At 36.9% G+C, this 17,002-nt stretch overlaps 1 protein-coding gene across 1 annotated transcript in view; it reads right to left on the reverse strand.

Moving 5' to 3' along the window:
- Nucleotides 1-809: 809 nt before the first annotated feature.
- The window catches only part of LOC127636996 (chondroitin sulfate synthase 3-like), a 96,907-nt gene continuing 80,714 nt past the window's right edge, over nucleotides 810-17,002 (reverse strand). Inside the window, exon 3 of the mRNA XM_052117826.1 lies at nucleotides 810-4,550. Coding sequence (XP_051973786.1) covers nucleotides 2,985-4,550 — 1,566 coding nt within the window. The 3' untranslated portion in view covers nucleotides 810-2,984. The remainder of the gene's footprint in view (nucleotides 4,551-17,002) is intronic.

Genomic DNA, 17,002 nt, shown 5'->3' on the forward strand with positions numbered 1-17,002 from the left:
GTACTGGTAGACTTCTGTAGTTTTGCAGTAATTGGATATTGCGTGAGCCACGTCTACCAGCGGTAATCCAATTGAACTTATTCAATTTAATTGCGGTGCTCAGTGAATTGAAAGCCTACTTGCATTGCTTGATACACATGATAGCCTACACTCAAACTTTCAGTGCGCTACATATCGATACGGACCCAGCTGCATAGATACCTGCATTGGCAAAGAGAATATGAAGATGTTTTGCCATATCAGTATTTTGAACACAGCCTTAATAGGCAAGAGTAAATCATCTAACCTAAACCCAACCAAACATGCATTTCACTTGCTGAAGACAAAACTGAAGGCACCCACAACAAGCAGCAATGTAAGACAATTGCAGTAAAGGCCTGGCAAAACATCACTAGTGAGGAAACACTGAATTTCGACTTTAGGTCATCCACTGGAAAGGATTGTCAACCAAGTACCTAGAATGATAATTCTATTGAAGATTATATATGATTATTAGTTTGTCCAATTACTTCTGACCCCCTGAAAATGAAGGGCTTTCAAAACCAAAACCGTTCACCCAATTTGGATGTCAAATTAAAGCTGACAGTCTGTTCAATCACGTACTGATTGCTTCATTTTAAATCCATTGTGATGGCGTACAGAGCCAAAATGATGAAAATCAGCTCAGTCCAAATACTTACGGACCTAACTGTGCAGTATATCACATTCTAAAGCCACTTTTTGCTTTAATCGTATGCCATAATATTGTGATACATTTTATAGTGCTGTCAGTTGAGATTAATCACATCATTTTTCCATAGTTAATCAAGTGCTGAAATTAACAATATGCAACAATAATGCTTTATTAAACATTTTCCAAACAAAGTCTTCCACAGTATAAAGATAGAAATGCACAAAAAGCACCAATTCAAGTAACAAACATTTCACAAAGTCTGAGAGGATGAATCTCATCCTCCACAATATTAATCAGCCGGCAGACTGTGGCTATAGCAATCATGAAGCAGCATTCATGATTGACGTCAGGGCATCAACGGCATCGTCAAGCTCCGCATTGAACTCCACATGAAAAGCACTGCAGACATCTTGTTCTGCTTTTAGCGCTGACACTGCACACATAATAGCATTAAGAGGTCCTTTCCCCATCAATTGATCACTGATATGGAATCGCTGTGTTTGTGGTGTATGCGTCAGTGTAATAATGTCCCTCGACACATCTCAAAAGCTTCTGTCTTACTCCAACCAGTGTTTAGAACTTACACAGAGCTGAACAAAATGTCAGAAATGTAAATTGGTAAATGCATTAAATGTGCAAATTTATCCCAACAAATTTACTGTACGAGTCAAACATTTTCAATGAATCGCATGCATTAACACATTAATTTTGACAGCTCTATAATTTAATCATTATATATTAAATATTGATATACTGTATGCAGTTAATTGCGATTAATTAGATTAATTAATCAACATAATCTATAAAAATCTTGGATTTATTATTATTTATTTTTTTATTTGGACCTGGAAATAAAACAAAAAACAAATAATGTAAAATGAAGATGAAATATTCAAGAACCTGTACTATTTAATTCAATATCAATTTAAGTCAATATTTAATTCATCTTGAGACATTGACAAATTTAGAAATTGGATTATATTAGGAAATGCCAAACAGAAGCAATTCCACTGGTGGGCTCTGACTTTTTGACCCCTATTATAATTATAACTTCATTCCAACATGATATATAATGTTTAGATCTCTAGATTAGAACATACTTAAATCCAAGACATTCTGGTTGAAAAGTATGCATTTTGATGTTTTAATTATAAATAAAAAAATTTAGTAATTCACGCAGGCTAATCGCCACAAAGCAAACAAAATGTATGTAGGGTTCATTGAAGCACACAGGTAAAATAAAAAACATGAGTAACAAGTACCAAAATATCATGAGCAACGAAGTAGAAAATGGAGAGAGAAAAAAGTTCATATATATAATAAAAAATACTGCAATAAAGTAATCTTTCTCTTTGTATTAATAAGAGAAATCTATGTGTCTTCAGTCACTTTCCCCAACGGGAATATTTAAAGCACATTTGTGGCACTTTCTTTACATTATTATTATTGTCATGAACATCTTTATAATTATTATTATTAACGACATTGCAAGATTGGATTGCTTGAGTCCATTTAATCACATATAGACCATTTAAACACCATATTTCTGTTCCAAAACCATACCATACTGTCCATACCATCATGGAGCCTCATTACTGACTGATTTGGGACACTCTTGCTAAGTTAACATTGTGATACTCTAAAGTATAAATATACATATCACATAGACATTTTGGGCAAAGTAGTCCTTTTTAATTAGGCTGAACTATTTAGTATTGATAGTTTTTCAATTCAATATTGAATGAAACCTATTTATAATCAAAATCTCATTTTCGGACTGGGATGATACATTCTGGGATTGCATTTATTGCAAAGTATACATGTGAGGTTTTAATCTAGAGATATGTTTTGGAACAGCCTGAACATTGGAAGCGCAACAATGATACTTAAAAAAAGCTATTTAGGTTAGGAGCTCACACTAGGTTTTGGAACAGAGCTTGTTTCTCCTTGAGTCATTAAGAGGACCATATTAACGTTCAAGCATGGTGTTCACTTAAGAAGAGCTCCTGAGGATAATAACAGATTACAAGATGGCAAACAATAAACCTTCCCCCAAAGTGACCTTCTGTTCAGACCTGTACAATAAATATCCTTTGGTTACAGATTACATGGCAAAGAGAACCCACTGAAAGATGCTGCACCAAAGGAATCGGAGTGTACCTAGAAAAAAATTATGTAATAAATGTATATGGGCTTACATTCAACCATACCAGCTACAAACATGCAAACATACAGTCAGTCAGCCTTTTGCTGTTTGCAATCATGCAGAACTGAGGTTAAGTCTAGCGATGCCAATGGATTTGTTGGAACGTCAGGAAGAGGTCCTGTTATAACCGACTTCTAAATGTTTCAACAACCACAATTCTGCTAACTGCATTGTGGATGCGTAAGTGCTCGCTTTGGATCCGAGGCACATTTTGTATTGCCTGGGCTCTAAATGAGTGTCGCAGAGAACAGGGTGATAAATATGCACAATACCAGCTTCTTGAGAGCGGAACACTTTCAAACCAGAGTTAATGACTTTTGTGAACAAATCAACATCCTCCAAACCCCAGCCTTGGATTGATGTGTCAAAACCTCCTGCTTTGAGCAAATCACTTTTGTATATGCAGGTGATACCAAACCCATAATCCCGCCAGAACCCACTCTTCCTGGTAAAAACAAAGCTGCTGTCTTCTGGAGGGTCACCAGCATAAACAATTTTGGGATCATATTGACTGAAGATGACAGGGAAATACACCTGACTTCCTTCAATGGTGTTGTCTCGACACCTCTGGAGAGCGTCAGAATTGAAAACCAGGTCCACATCGCAGAAGAACAGCAATGAGTTGTTTCTCAATTGGGAAGAGCCCATCTCAAGGGCAAAGCCACGAGAGAATTCTCCCGTCATAGGTATGATGGACAGGTCTGCTTTAGGGTATTTGTAGTGGTATTCCTTTATCAACTCCAGGTGTCTCTCCTTGTCCTGATTGGTATCATTATCAACCAGGATTATGGTTAGCTTGACATTTTGGTTGGGAATAAGGCAGACTCTCTCAAAGTTTTCCATGAAACGCACAAAGATTCCGTAGCGGCCAGTGAGTGGTACGAGGAAGTGAACCTTTTTTGGACTTTGCGTCTCTTTCGTGGAATCTGAGATCTGAAAGGAAGAGAAGATCTTGAACGAGCTGGAGAGGAAGGAGAGCGAACTAGAGTCACTATTGATGGCTTCCTCTAGTTTTTCAATGTCCAACTCCTCTGCCTCACTGAAGAACGGCTGACTGAAGGACTGCTGCAGGTATGCGTGTCTCCGGACAGGAACCGTGACTTTCCTGCCCTTGTGCTTCTTGTAAAGCAGCAGAAGATCTAGGATGTATTCAGCACCGTGAAGCGGATCCACCCGTCTATAGCCATACTGGATCTCCTTGAAGTCGATGACACGTCCGCGAGCTTTGGAGTTCTCGTTGATCATCTCCATCACTTGAAGCACCGTGTCCTCCAGTGCTGTGCGGACCAGGTTTCCAAGGCCCTGACGAGGCATTTGCTTTTCACTGGTGGAGTACAAGTGCCTGCTGGTTACAAAGTCCCACTCGATGACGTCTCCACGCTTGGTGGGCCGGTAGCGTGTGTAGGAAGGTGGTGCCCCCAGCATCTGGTCCTCCCAATGCACTTCAGCATTGCCGAGGCGACTCATGGTGACACCTTCACGGTGAAGCTGAACAGTGCGGTATCGCAGCTCAGAGATCTTGCGGCTAAGCAGGTAACTGTGGAGCCGGTACTGGTAGGCTGGACGTTTGTTGGGGTGCAATGTGATGGCATTGTGGATCTTGCTGCTGTGCAGCTCCTGGATGAAACCTTTCTTGTTGTGCTCATAGTTCTCATAGAATAGCTGCTGCATCTGCACAGAGAAAGAAGAAAACAAATGAAAGTTAAGAATTTTACGTTGCGCCCTCACTAATACACATCTTAAGTAGAGTTCATAAAACTTGGCCTGGCTTGCAAGCCATACGATAGCTTTGTGTGAGGAACAGACACAAATTTATGTTTTTATTAATTGAAAATGACTTCAGAGGGACTTGAAATGTAGCACACAAATCATATGGACTGCTCTGACTTTTTGGAGCCCTACAGACACTATGAACTGATGTTGTATAGAAAAAAGCTTTGAAAAGATTCTTCAAAAATTCTCCATTTGCGTTTCATTGAAAAAATAATCATATACAAGTTAGGAACTACATGAAGGTGATTAAATAATAACAGAATGTTCATTTTTGGGTCTATTCCTTTAACATCTGTTGGGATTTGAAGTGAATGTTAGAAGTGAAATGGCATTGTATCTTACTCATACAATGCTCACTGTACTACATTTTAAAATGCTCAAGATGGCACTAAAAGAATTGCATCCTGGTTTATATGCAGTGTGGAATTGCATTTTATTGAGTCAGCTTTGTGTTTGTGTATGGTACGAGATATGTACTGTTGAGCTGGAAATACTGCACGAAAGTGTTCTAGCTAAGATAAATGGATGGAAATTTCGACCAGCCCCATCAAGCCTAATGTTGTTAAAAATGAGTGGTTAAAACAGAGACAGAAAGTCCATGTTAACTCGTAACATTTGAGAGAGAGAGAGAGAGAGAGAGAGAGAGAGAGGGGGTGTTGTGAAAGATGAGTACAGCAGTGCAAACTGAATGTGTGTAATGCATCAGCACCAGACAAGATTGAACTCAACTGCATCAATGCATAAAGCCGCCACACAAATGCGCATACACAAACACATCGACAAGTGGTACCTCTAAATATCTCTAAAACCGAAGGATAAATTTGTCTTTAGTTAAGATAATATTGGAGGTTATATATTTTGAGGTTAAAGGTCTTTCATAACTTCTCTGTCTATGAAGTTTCTCCATTCCTATACTGCAAAAGTGGAACTTGGTGTAACCACACTGGTTACAACAGAACAACCGTCACACGTTACATTTCTGAAACACAGTCTGAAGTCAAATTAATGATTATTTTCCCCTCATTAGACTGTATTACAATTATTAATCCTTATACAATTATGAGTCGAGTCAATGGGTCAAACATATGATATACAGCATCTTGAACAGTAGCAGAACAATAACTGCAATCATTACAGTGTTCTTGTCTGTAGTGTTTTAATGTCTAACAGTAATCATTTAAATGTATTCTGATCTGTCTCTCTCATGCTTCTCATCTTTGGCTGCCAGCTATTGATGTCGTGTTGCTCCAGAGACTGATGCCAGGTTGGATTAATTTCTTGGCTGTGGTGTAATTCCACTGTGTTCACACCAGCTTTCCATGCGTGACCAATCAAACTAAGCATGTAAAAAATAATGAAATATTTTTTATATATTTTTTATTTTGATTATTTTTGCTTTTATCTGTATTTTCATTCTTAATGCACAGTCCTGTTTCTATTGTGAACCATTTATTGGTGCATGTTGTATAAAAAAAAAAATATATAATAATTCTTCATAATATTTCAGATGACATCAAAGATGATGAGCTCTTGTTTTTGAAACATGTCATATGCAGACCATTTTTCACCATCCCATTAATTCCTGATGGCAATCCTTCCCTACAGATATTTATTTTGAATGTCCTGTTTGAAATGTCACAATATGGAAGTAAAATGGGTTGAGAATGCAGTTTCATGTTGACTTGCTTAACTGCTTATTTCATTTAGGCTGTGGCACTTTTATATATATATAAAAAAAGCTGCATTCTCAACTTAAAGCTCTTATGACTTCTCACATTGAATATTCATCTCTCAGTGCCTGCCACTGAATGCCTGTTAGCTGCCGATCTTTTCGTCTCCTAACAGAACATAAATGGAAAGTTGGCACTCGACTCCAGTGGTCCGTTTATAAATGCTGCAGTCATGCAGTCATCAGCGAGCTGGATCATGCGGTCTGGCATGTTTGCATGCAGCACAAAGCAGCTACTGTTAGCAATGCAAAAATCTGATTCAGGACCGACTGTGAAAAACACGATTCTGTAATTGATATTTTGACAAGTGAAGGCAAAGCAAGCAGGAGTGATTCTGAATCAGAGGTGGAACACAGTAAACCCTCTGTACTACAGAAAACCTGCCTAACAACATGTACAAATCCAGTCATGTGATACTGCATGTACAGAAGAAGAGGAATGTATAACTGTGTAAATATGTGGAGGAGTAATTGATCAAAGTTGTGCATAAATACTACATGGCTAAATGATTGTAGACAGCCAAACACCACACCCATGTGCTTGTTTAACCTTGAATTTAAAACCATTGGCATTAATAGAGAGCTGGTCCATATAAAGTAAACAATCATTGTACTCGTCGACTGACATTGAAACAATTAGCCACAGCACAACTGAAATAGTCTTTATACTGTTTATGACTGCTCAAATGGTCCAAAACACATTGAAGTAGGACTGGGTAAAATACAGATTTTCCGGTGCACCGTTATCTTTATTTGAATGACCCTGATATCGATTCTTATATCCCAAGATCAATATTTTACTCTTCTACAATAAGAGAACATGGATAGCATTTGCAACTCAATTTAACACTAATCAACTAAAAATATCTGTGATTAGCCACTGGCTGGTATGTTTAGATTTCAGGTGATTGTGTAGTCTAGTGGTGAAGTCTTCAGCAGCCTTTCACACTGCACGTTGAGAGAAAGTTTTGTTTGAATCGTTCCAAGTGTGTCCAAAGACATATCCACACATTTGTCATTACATAATGTCTCTTTTACTAACTTTTCTGTTCTTTAGTCACTTAATCAAAAACAAATCAAAAAGAAACATTTAGTTGTAATCATGCATAGCACAGATGAGTTAGAGCTATTCGATTCCTCTCTTTGCAAAAGGATTTGCAAAATGATTTGATTCAGTCACCAAAGTAACTAAGGGTCTAGAGCAGGGGTGCCCAATACGTCGATCGCGATCTACTAGTCGATCGCAAAGGCAATGCTGGTAGATCGCACAAAATTTAAATGTAGCTACTTTCGTAAAATTTTAATAAAAATAAATATAATGTCTTTCCTTCTTTTAGTTTCTGTCTGACTTGCATTTGACGAGTAAATATTGACCAGGCGAGGTTTTGTTTATTCAGTTGCCATGACAACTAGGTTTGCGCATAAGCGCCTTCCAAGGACTTCTGAGAACAGCGCGCGAAATTGCGACGCTACTGCCCGGATTAGGCAAAACTGTCATGCGCAAACCTAGTTGTCATGGCAACTGAATAAAGAAAACCTCGCCTGGTCAATATTTACTCGTCATCAGAATAAGGTAAATGCCCTGGCTATTGTAATCTATTCTGCTGTAGGTGTTTTGGGTTTAGATTTAAAACGGAATGATATCAACATTGAACATTATTATATATTTTTTTATTAATTAGAAGATGAATTCCATGTAGGGATACATGCAGTAGTCCCAACAAGCATTTTCTTATTTTAAATGAAACTGTGTTTTTTTAGTTGGTAGATCTTATTGAGTTGGTCATTTAAAAGTAGATCATCACACAAAAAAGTGTGGGCACCCCTGGTCTAGAGAAATACAGTATATAAGAGTAAAAGTATTTGTATTTTGTTACATTCTGCTTTCCACTAGATGTTGTTACTTAGCTGTTGTGATTTGCTCCCTTTCAAACAAATGAGCAGTGCATCAAAAACGACCTCACATCAACTGATCTTCAAAACATCTCGATAACTTTATCTACAACATCAGGAGATGGGAATCCTGAGACTTTTATTATTATTATTATTTTTCAACATAAAATTTGATTGAATTAACTAATGACTAGAGGAATTTGTGAGTTGTGGTTTTTTTATCGAGTGCAGGGTCCTGCTATTTGTGCTCTTCAGAGAATTCAACCATGATGACCACTGGGACTGTGGATTTACACTAGACGAGAAACTCATTTCAGAAAGCTCATCCTGTGGAGATAAACTCAACAATGTCTTAAGAGAATTTCCATGATGGGTTATGTTCGTTAGAGCTGGTCTGGCCTAGCTGGTGAGCTAGCATATCCAAGATGCTCACCAGCCAATCTTAGCAGGCCAACTAGCATTTCCTTTCTTTCTCGATTGGTTGACCTTGCTGGTTAAGCTCGTTAAAAAGCCTGGTGGGGAAACCATCATACCAGCATCCAAAACAAACATACACCAATCAGCCACAACATTAAAACCACCTGCCTAATATTGGGCTGATTTGAGTATTTCTGGGATTTTCTCACACAACAGTCTCTAGAATTTACTCCGAATGGTGCTTAAAACAACAATCATCCAGTGAGCGGCAGTTCTTGTTGATGAGAGAGATCAACAGAGAATGGTCTGACTGGTTTGAACTGATAAAGTCTACAGTAACTCAGATAACCACTCTGTACAATTGTGCTGAGAAGAATATCATCTGTGAATGCTATTCTGATATGCAGGTTGGTGCTGTTTTGGTGGTACGAGGGGGACCTACACAATATTAGGTAGGTGGTTTTAATCGTGTATGCTTGTGACTAGCTTTACTGGTCTTTTCACCAGGGCACGTGAAAAAATTGTGTGACTGGATCACTCAAACCACATTCAGAGATAGCACGTGACCAGAAAGTATTTGCAGTGTAAACATTGATGTGTCCCGAACAACAGCCAATGACTGCCTACGAACTGTCTATTGATCCACTGCACAACAAGAAGTGTTTTTAATTTTGCAGGTTGTGTGTGGCTTTAAACACTGTATATAGCCTTGGATTTTAGAGGATTCAATGGCAGTGAACATCTTGTGACCTTTACATACTGATTTCTTCTTTATCCCTCACCTAATAACACCATGACTGTTTATTCATAATCTATATACAAATGATCTAATGATTTCTCTTTCGTTTCGCTTCTGAGGCCTAAACAAAAGTGTTCACAAAACACTAGAAGAGATAGATGGTTGTGCAATTCTCATTCTCATCTGTGTTTATGAGATTGACAGTGAGAGTCTCGGTCAAACAGAATGAAGATAAATACACAGCGGTGGATTTCATTTTTTCTGCTGCTGTGTTTATACTGTCTCTCCAATTTACAGTCCAAATGATTTCATTCTGTTTTACTCTTTTAACAGAATGGACAGTTAATGCAGTTATAGTTGCATACACAACTTGCACGTAACTCAGTGAACTGTCCGAGGAGGTAAACTGGAAGACAGAAAATAAATCTGTACAGTCCGTGGTGCTAAAGCTACCGCCACTACACAAATTAGCAACTGATTTACAATATGTTGTTATGCTTGTTTTTGAGTATTTCAGATTTGACAGATGTCATTTGACAGCAGTGTTAATCACAGGGTGTCATTCTTCAGTATGTGGTGATCAGGGGTGGAAAGAGTACAGAAAAATAATACTCAAAACATTTACTTTGAGTAAAAGAACCTGTCCAAAAACTACTCAAGTAAGAGTAAAAGAGTAGCTCATTTAAAAGTACTCATGAGTAGTGAGTATTGAGAACTGAGTTGTGAAAGCGGTGTCCCTTTATAATAAAAACTCGATGCTGCAATTTAAAAATGTAGCGCACATACTGTAATTTACATTCCCTTCTATGGCTGTTTGCCAGAAAGAATAAAAAAATATAGGTATTTTATAAGTGTTTGTGACTGCCAACTTTTCAAATACATCACGTATCTATGATACTGTAAACACTAAATAAATCTGATTTAAAATAAATAAAAGGGTGACATGATTACAGAAATGAAAAGATAAAGTTATTTTCAATATCATAATGTACAGTTACCGGTTTCACGTTAAACCGCGATAGAATTCCCGTACGGTTAGTATTACCGTGTCACATTTAATCATCATTAAAGCGTGATTATTGGGATTTGTAAAACTCATGGTAAATGCTGTCCACACTCACCCAGCATGAACCTGATGCATGGGCGCAGCATGCAACATTGTTATTGTTGTTTTTTTAGTGTGAAAACCTGGCAGAAGGAAATGACAGCACTCGGGAGAATTCCCAACCTTCCAAGAAGACCAAATCAGAAGTGAGGTCATACTTTGGATTTTACAAGAATGCCGAGGGAAAATTAGGAGAAGATGGTAACTGTATGCATAGCTTGCCAGAGGAAAGTTGATGCGAAACGGAGCAATGCGTCCAATCTGGCGAGTCATCTGCGTGACAACCATCCATCACTTTATAGTGCATGCAAGGTAAATGAACTTTTAGCTCAGAGCATGAGTTGGGGAAAAGTATGAGGAAAAGTAAATAGTCGGACACAATATTGAAATAATTTCTTATCTCACTTGTAAAAAACGCAAGCTTCCGCACAGAAAAAGTTCCTAGCAAGTGCATCTCTTTGAGCCAAGACAAATGAACAAGAAAACAAGACAACAACAAATATGTGCGACATTTAAGTGATGTACATTCATACCACTAATACACAGCATTACAAATAAATACGGGGAAATGAAATAGAGATTTGAGATGAATGTTTTAAAATTTTACCTGTTCTTTAATTATTTTATAATCCAATGCAGTCTACAAAACAATCGTCCAATACAAATACACAAATCCACCGATTTCATTTTCAATACAATGGATAACTATAACAGAGACGCACGAGGGCACCAGTTGTGTTTGTATGAAAGGAGAGACGTGAGTTTCAGGATGAGCGACCAGAATCAAGAATTTTAGAGAGCTACATGTTGTGTAATTTAGTCACCCAACCAATATATTTTGATCATTTCAAATGTGCAAGTTAATAATAATGTAACCACACCAATAATCATTAATAATAATAATAATAATATTTATTATTATTATTATTATTATTATTATTATACTTAATTTGCTATTCCTTGTTTACTAACTGTATTTGTTTTTTGTTGATTTTCAAATATAAAACCGGTTTAAAATAAAAAGTCAGTCTTTTATATTTGATCTCGATCAACCAACCAGTGGTGCTTTTGCTATCGCGATTGATGTAACACTCCTATTCTAGATGTAGATCATAGGCCAAGTGTAGAAAATGATTCAAGTTTATCATTGATATCGTAGACATCTCTCTTTTTTTTCTTTCAAACAAACATCTAGATTGTTTTATCACCCAGCCCTATTGATAACATTTCCTTAATCTCTCACATCAAAATCAATAATCTCAGTGATCGATAGTTAAATTACAGGCTACGTTATAGACACAGAATCTAGTAAGCAGAAATATGAAATTTACCTCAATATGTTTCTTCAAATTAGAGGCAGGATTAATGCTGATATCTGGCTTTAATTCACATGACACGATCAAGCAATTGAACTTTTTCACTGCAAAAAACCCTTCCAGGAGCAGCTGTGATGTTCAGGTGTTGAATTGTGTTTAAGACATTCACCACATCCATAACAGTTGGCGGCAGATCTACTGCTGCCGTTCTAGTTTTTTACGTGTGATTTGATTTGATGGGAGTCTCGAGACTCTCCCTAGCCAATCATGTTCATAGATAAAAATAAAATCTGGACAGGGAAGTAGTGAACACAGACGGTGGGAAAATAGCGCAGTAAAAGTAGTTACATTATTTAAAATGTACTCAAGTAAAAGTATACAATGTTTAAACTACTTAAAAGTACTATTCTTGGGGAAAAGTAGTTAATTACAGTAACGTGAGTATTTGTAATTCATTACTTTAAACCCCTGGTGGTGAAGGCTCAATTTATACAGTAATTTGTCCAGGAGTCCTACAATTACACATACACATGCTCTGAACAAGCTCATGAACATGATAATGTGATCTATGAGCTCTAATGAGGAGAAACAGTATCTGTTACACATGCTGTCATAGACGTCAGCTCAAATAAAGAGTTTGAAGAATATTTGATATTTGAGTAGATGATACGCCTGAATCTCTGAAAGTGAGAGAACATATTATCCAGAGTTCATTTAATGATTGTGTCAACAATTAATAATAAATTAGCGTACATTTTAGACTTTGATCTTCAAACCTGCTCAGATGAACAGTGGACAAACTCTTGTTTGACATTGAGGGTGTTATTCAGCTGTTGCATATATCAATTCACTAAACTATAGAAACCAAAAACTATAATTTGTGCATACAGTATATAGTTGGTCAGGAAAAACAAATGAACATTTGAAAGTTTACAGTATTTTACCTCATAATACGGTGTAAATATTCTAATGCCAAGAATGTATATTTTAAGTGTATATTTTTTGCATATTTGGGGGGAAAAATGATTGAGCACAATGCTTCAGAACAACATGAACGCAGACAAAAATGCAATACAATAAACCTAAACAATCGTAATATTATCTTATTGCGACTCCTATATCTGTATTTTAAAACTTGTATTTATTATTACTTATTTCTAACTCTATTTATTCTAAGTTTTTTGTGTGATAAATGTTTCACTGCAGTATTTGTATAACACCTGTACTGTACATATGTTGCTACTGCAAAAAATACATTTCCCTGTGGGGAATAATAAAGTATTTTCAATTAAATTTGTGAGTTGTAAGATCTGCTTCTATTCCATGATAACTACAGAACACTGGACATTGAAATTTGAAAGCTGCTTCAAGTCAAATGATGAAATACTCAGCTGCTTTGATCTAGAGCTGTATAATGTATGAAACTGTTCACCGTATTACACCTTAAAGGGATGGCTCACACAAAATTTTTTCAGATATCTAAAATTATACATATTTAATTACAGATATTTCAAAGAATGTTTACACTGCTCTTTTCCATTCACAGTGACCACAGGCAGCAGAGCTCCCAAAGAATGTATTAAAAAGTATAGGTAATCCAAAGTACTAGTGAAGAGCAAAATGGATAAAAAAAAACAAAAAAAAAAACGATCTGCATTCTCACCATCAGGCCAATAGTCCTGCAGAGTTCCCCTAAAACCTGCCCTTAATACGCCACCCTGATGTCAACGTCACATCATACCCATTTCACAAGCAAGAGGAAAAATCAAGCTGAGGTATCAGACTCTGGAGGCTACCTAGCCCTCGAAATGAACATGGATTTGTACTGCAATTTATTCAAACTTCTTCCCAAACCTGTACCGTTAAGCGCCGGATACACAATTTTACTTGTTCGGCAGACGAGGTCGATCTGACGTTGCACATTTTCAATAGGCCAATAATTCAGAAGAGCCCTGAGTTCATCTACCGACTATTCTCTGTTGATGTAAGCTGGTAGCTAGATATGAAACATTGGAAAAGGAGTATCTTGTTGCTGAAACCTCTGACCTGACTCACCCAAACTCCACCGCCTCCTCAGTCTCCAGTTGGTCTTCTTTGGCCCAAAGGTAATCGGCCACATGCCCCTGAATGCGAAAAAGCCCAGGGAAGGCACGATGAAGCCCCGGGAGTGACATTGGGAATGCAACTGGCCTTATTTGGCCTGATAGTGGAAATGCAGCTAATGACAAGGCTACCAATTTGTCTTCTGGACGCCCTAATTAGGTTGGTTTCTGGTTCACCTGCCCACAATCAAATGTGTTTCTTAGGGAGGCATTTACAAAAGACTTTCAAATCCAGAAATGTCCCTCTGCATGTGTATGGCTATAGCTGCACTAGGGGATGACTTTAAAGATCCAACTACAGCATGCAAATTGTCTACCAGCTGTCAGCACGCTACTTAAAGCAAATAAGGATGGGCATATATCAATAATTTGGTATTCGAATATTTAAGCTCATAAAAATTAATATTCTGTATATACGGCCAGCAAAGCACAACTATGCGAAATCTGAATTGTATTTTTACAATTCGAATAATTATTTCATAATGAATATTCAACTACTTGTGCACATCCCTAAAAGCAACACCACTAAACATATAAAAACTAAACGGAAGGACAGAAAAATGTTAACTAGTCAACCTCGGTAATTTATTAGTCCGTTATTAGATGACCAACCATTATGACCAATCCATAGTTGGTATACCTATACTAATATATACAAATGTAATACCAGTTTATGAACTGTATATATGCACAGCCAAGCCAGCCACGGAGAAAATATTGGTGCGAGCCCATTACGATAATTCAAGCAAGCTTGTGTAATAGCAAACAATGTCAGAAAGGTTTTCAACATGTCTCCGTCATAAGTTGTAAACACACATTGTTGTTATTTCTGTCTTCAGCACTTGTGTTGTTTATTAGCAGTATGTAATTAATACGCAGTGAACATTGACAGTCACAGATGACAGTACGCATGACATTGTTTGGCTTTTAATTGCCATGTACTGTTGTAGCTGATGATAGCTTAACAAATGCAAATAAAAAAAACCTGTCTTATGTTTGCTGTTTTGTTGACTTCAATTTGAACTTTCCAGGTCTTACTGCGAATGATTCACTCATGCATGTTTTTCCAAATAATTTTTTTTTGTCTTCATAATCTTTCTTTAAAACCTTGATATTTTCTTTAAAACCTTGATCCACCACTTATAAGATTTTCCTTGTCAGCTATCACCACTAACCACTCTCATTTTTCAACCACCTATCATATAGTGACACCTTTTATATCCTATCAATTCCTTGTTTTCTTGTGTCACTTTGAAATAGGTTGCATTACGGAAGTAAAAGGGGTTGCAATGCCATTTCATGTTGACTTGACAACATGATCACACAGGAAGTCTCCATGTTGCAAGGCAATACTTGTAATATTTAGATTCTTATTGAATTCAAATATTTTTGTATTCAGTTCTTGTCATGCAAACCAATGGACGATGAAATCTGAAGCTTATCAGACCAGTGTGTGTGTGTGTGTGTGTGTGTGTGTGTGTGTGTGTGTTAAATCTCTGAACACCGGCAGAGTGCATTTTATAAAAAGCAAATTTCACCACTTGTTTTTCTGAACATGAAATGATAAAAATGTGATGAACCTTTATGTACGTAGACTCCGTGTTTATCTCTGTGCATTACTCTCTTGGCATCAATATTGGTTTCTATGTAAGCTCCAGCTGAGAGCAAATATTGTTTGTTATTTTTAAATCTTTTTTGTTTTCTATTTTAATGCATTTTGTTCAAATTTGTTTGAGGAGTGTTAATAAAATATGCATTCCTCTTCACTGTACTACATCCTTTACTCACTTTTGGCATCCCACTAGGAAACTGGAGCTCAAATGTACCCATTCAATCAAAAACACTTCCTGCTTCAGCCACTGGGGACAGTGCTTTGAAATTTGATAAGCACAGGTCCAGTTTAGCTTAAAAAAAAAGTCAACCTACTGTTTTCACTGTGAGATCAGTCTGGACATCAACTGCAGTAAACTGAACACACAACATTAGTGAGGACAAAAGATCTATGAACTTCAAAGCAAGCAGCAGTGCACACCAAAATCTGTACAGCATTCAGTGTTTAACAAAGACATTTCCTAAAAGGCTTTTTGTGACTTTGTCTTGAAAGAGGAAAGATTTTATTTGTGAGGATATTTTCAAAATATTGCCAAGCTGACATCATTTTAACACTAACAGCACACCATGGACAAGGCATTTATCATATGTTCAATATTTCTAGTTATCAATAGGGCTCAACTACTCTTCCTTTAATGAAAAGCCAATAATGAAATGCTAGAAAAATAAATGGAGCAGAGCTGATATTAGTGATTTCTTGAGCATCATAATACTGCATGTAAAGTAACAGATTCTCCAGAGTGTGTCAGTGAGTCTTTGATCATATTGAGTTCAGCAGCTGTGTTCAATGCTGAAGTGCAGTGTAGACAAGAGCACAGAGAGTTGATTGATTCTGTCATTGAATGAGTATAAAAACGTCTTCCAGATAAAGAGAAGTGGGAGCGTGTGTGAGGAGAATATCTATTATCAAATACAGCTAAATACATACATATATATATATATACACACACTAGAAACCTATTAACATATTTTCAATATGCATGTGTTATGCCCCTGTTAATATGATTTGACTTTAAACAGATTAGGTTAGTAAGTGATTTAAATCACACAAAATTATTAGCGATGCACCAAAATTTCAGTCGCTGAAAGAGAAAAAAGGCTTGGCTGAAAACGTAAACAGAAAACATGACTTTAAAATCCAGTAACAGAAACATTAACGCAGAAAAAGCAGAGGTTTTTGTGAACAGATCCCGGTTTAATTACACTTCATGTAAATGGCGGCTGATAATTGATTATACATTGACGGTAACCAGGTCATATTTACAGACGTGCATTTCTGTCATAGTGAAATTCACATGAACAAGCGCAACAGCACAGAAAATTCACTGCAGTTAAATGGAAGCATAGTGTGGTAAAAATGAAAATGCAAATCGCAAATTCCGCTAGTATATGCATTTCTTGGTGACACACTAAAGTCCACATACATCTCCAAAAGTGA

Source organism: Xyrauchen texanus, chromosome 44 (assembly GCF_025860055.1).
Source record: "Xyrauchen texanus isolate HMW12.3.18 chromosome 44, RBS_HiC_50CHRs, whole genome shotgun sequence".
Classification (NCBI taxonomy): domain Eukaryota; kingdom Metazoa; phylum Chordata; class Actinopteri; order Cypriniformes; family Catostomidae; genus Xyrauchen; species Xyrauchen texanus.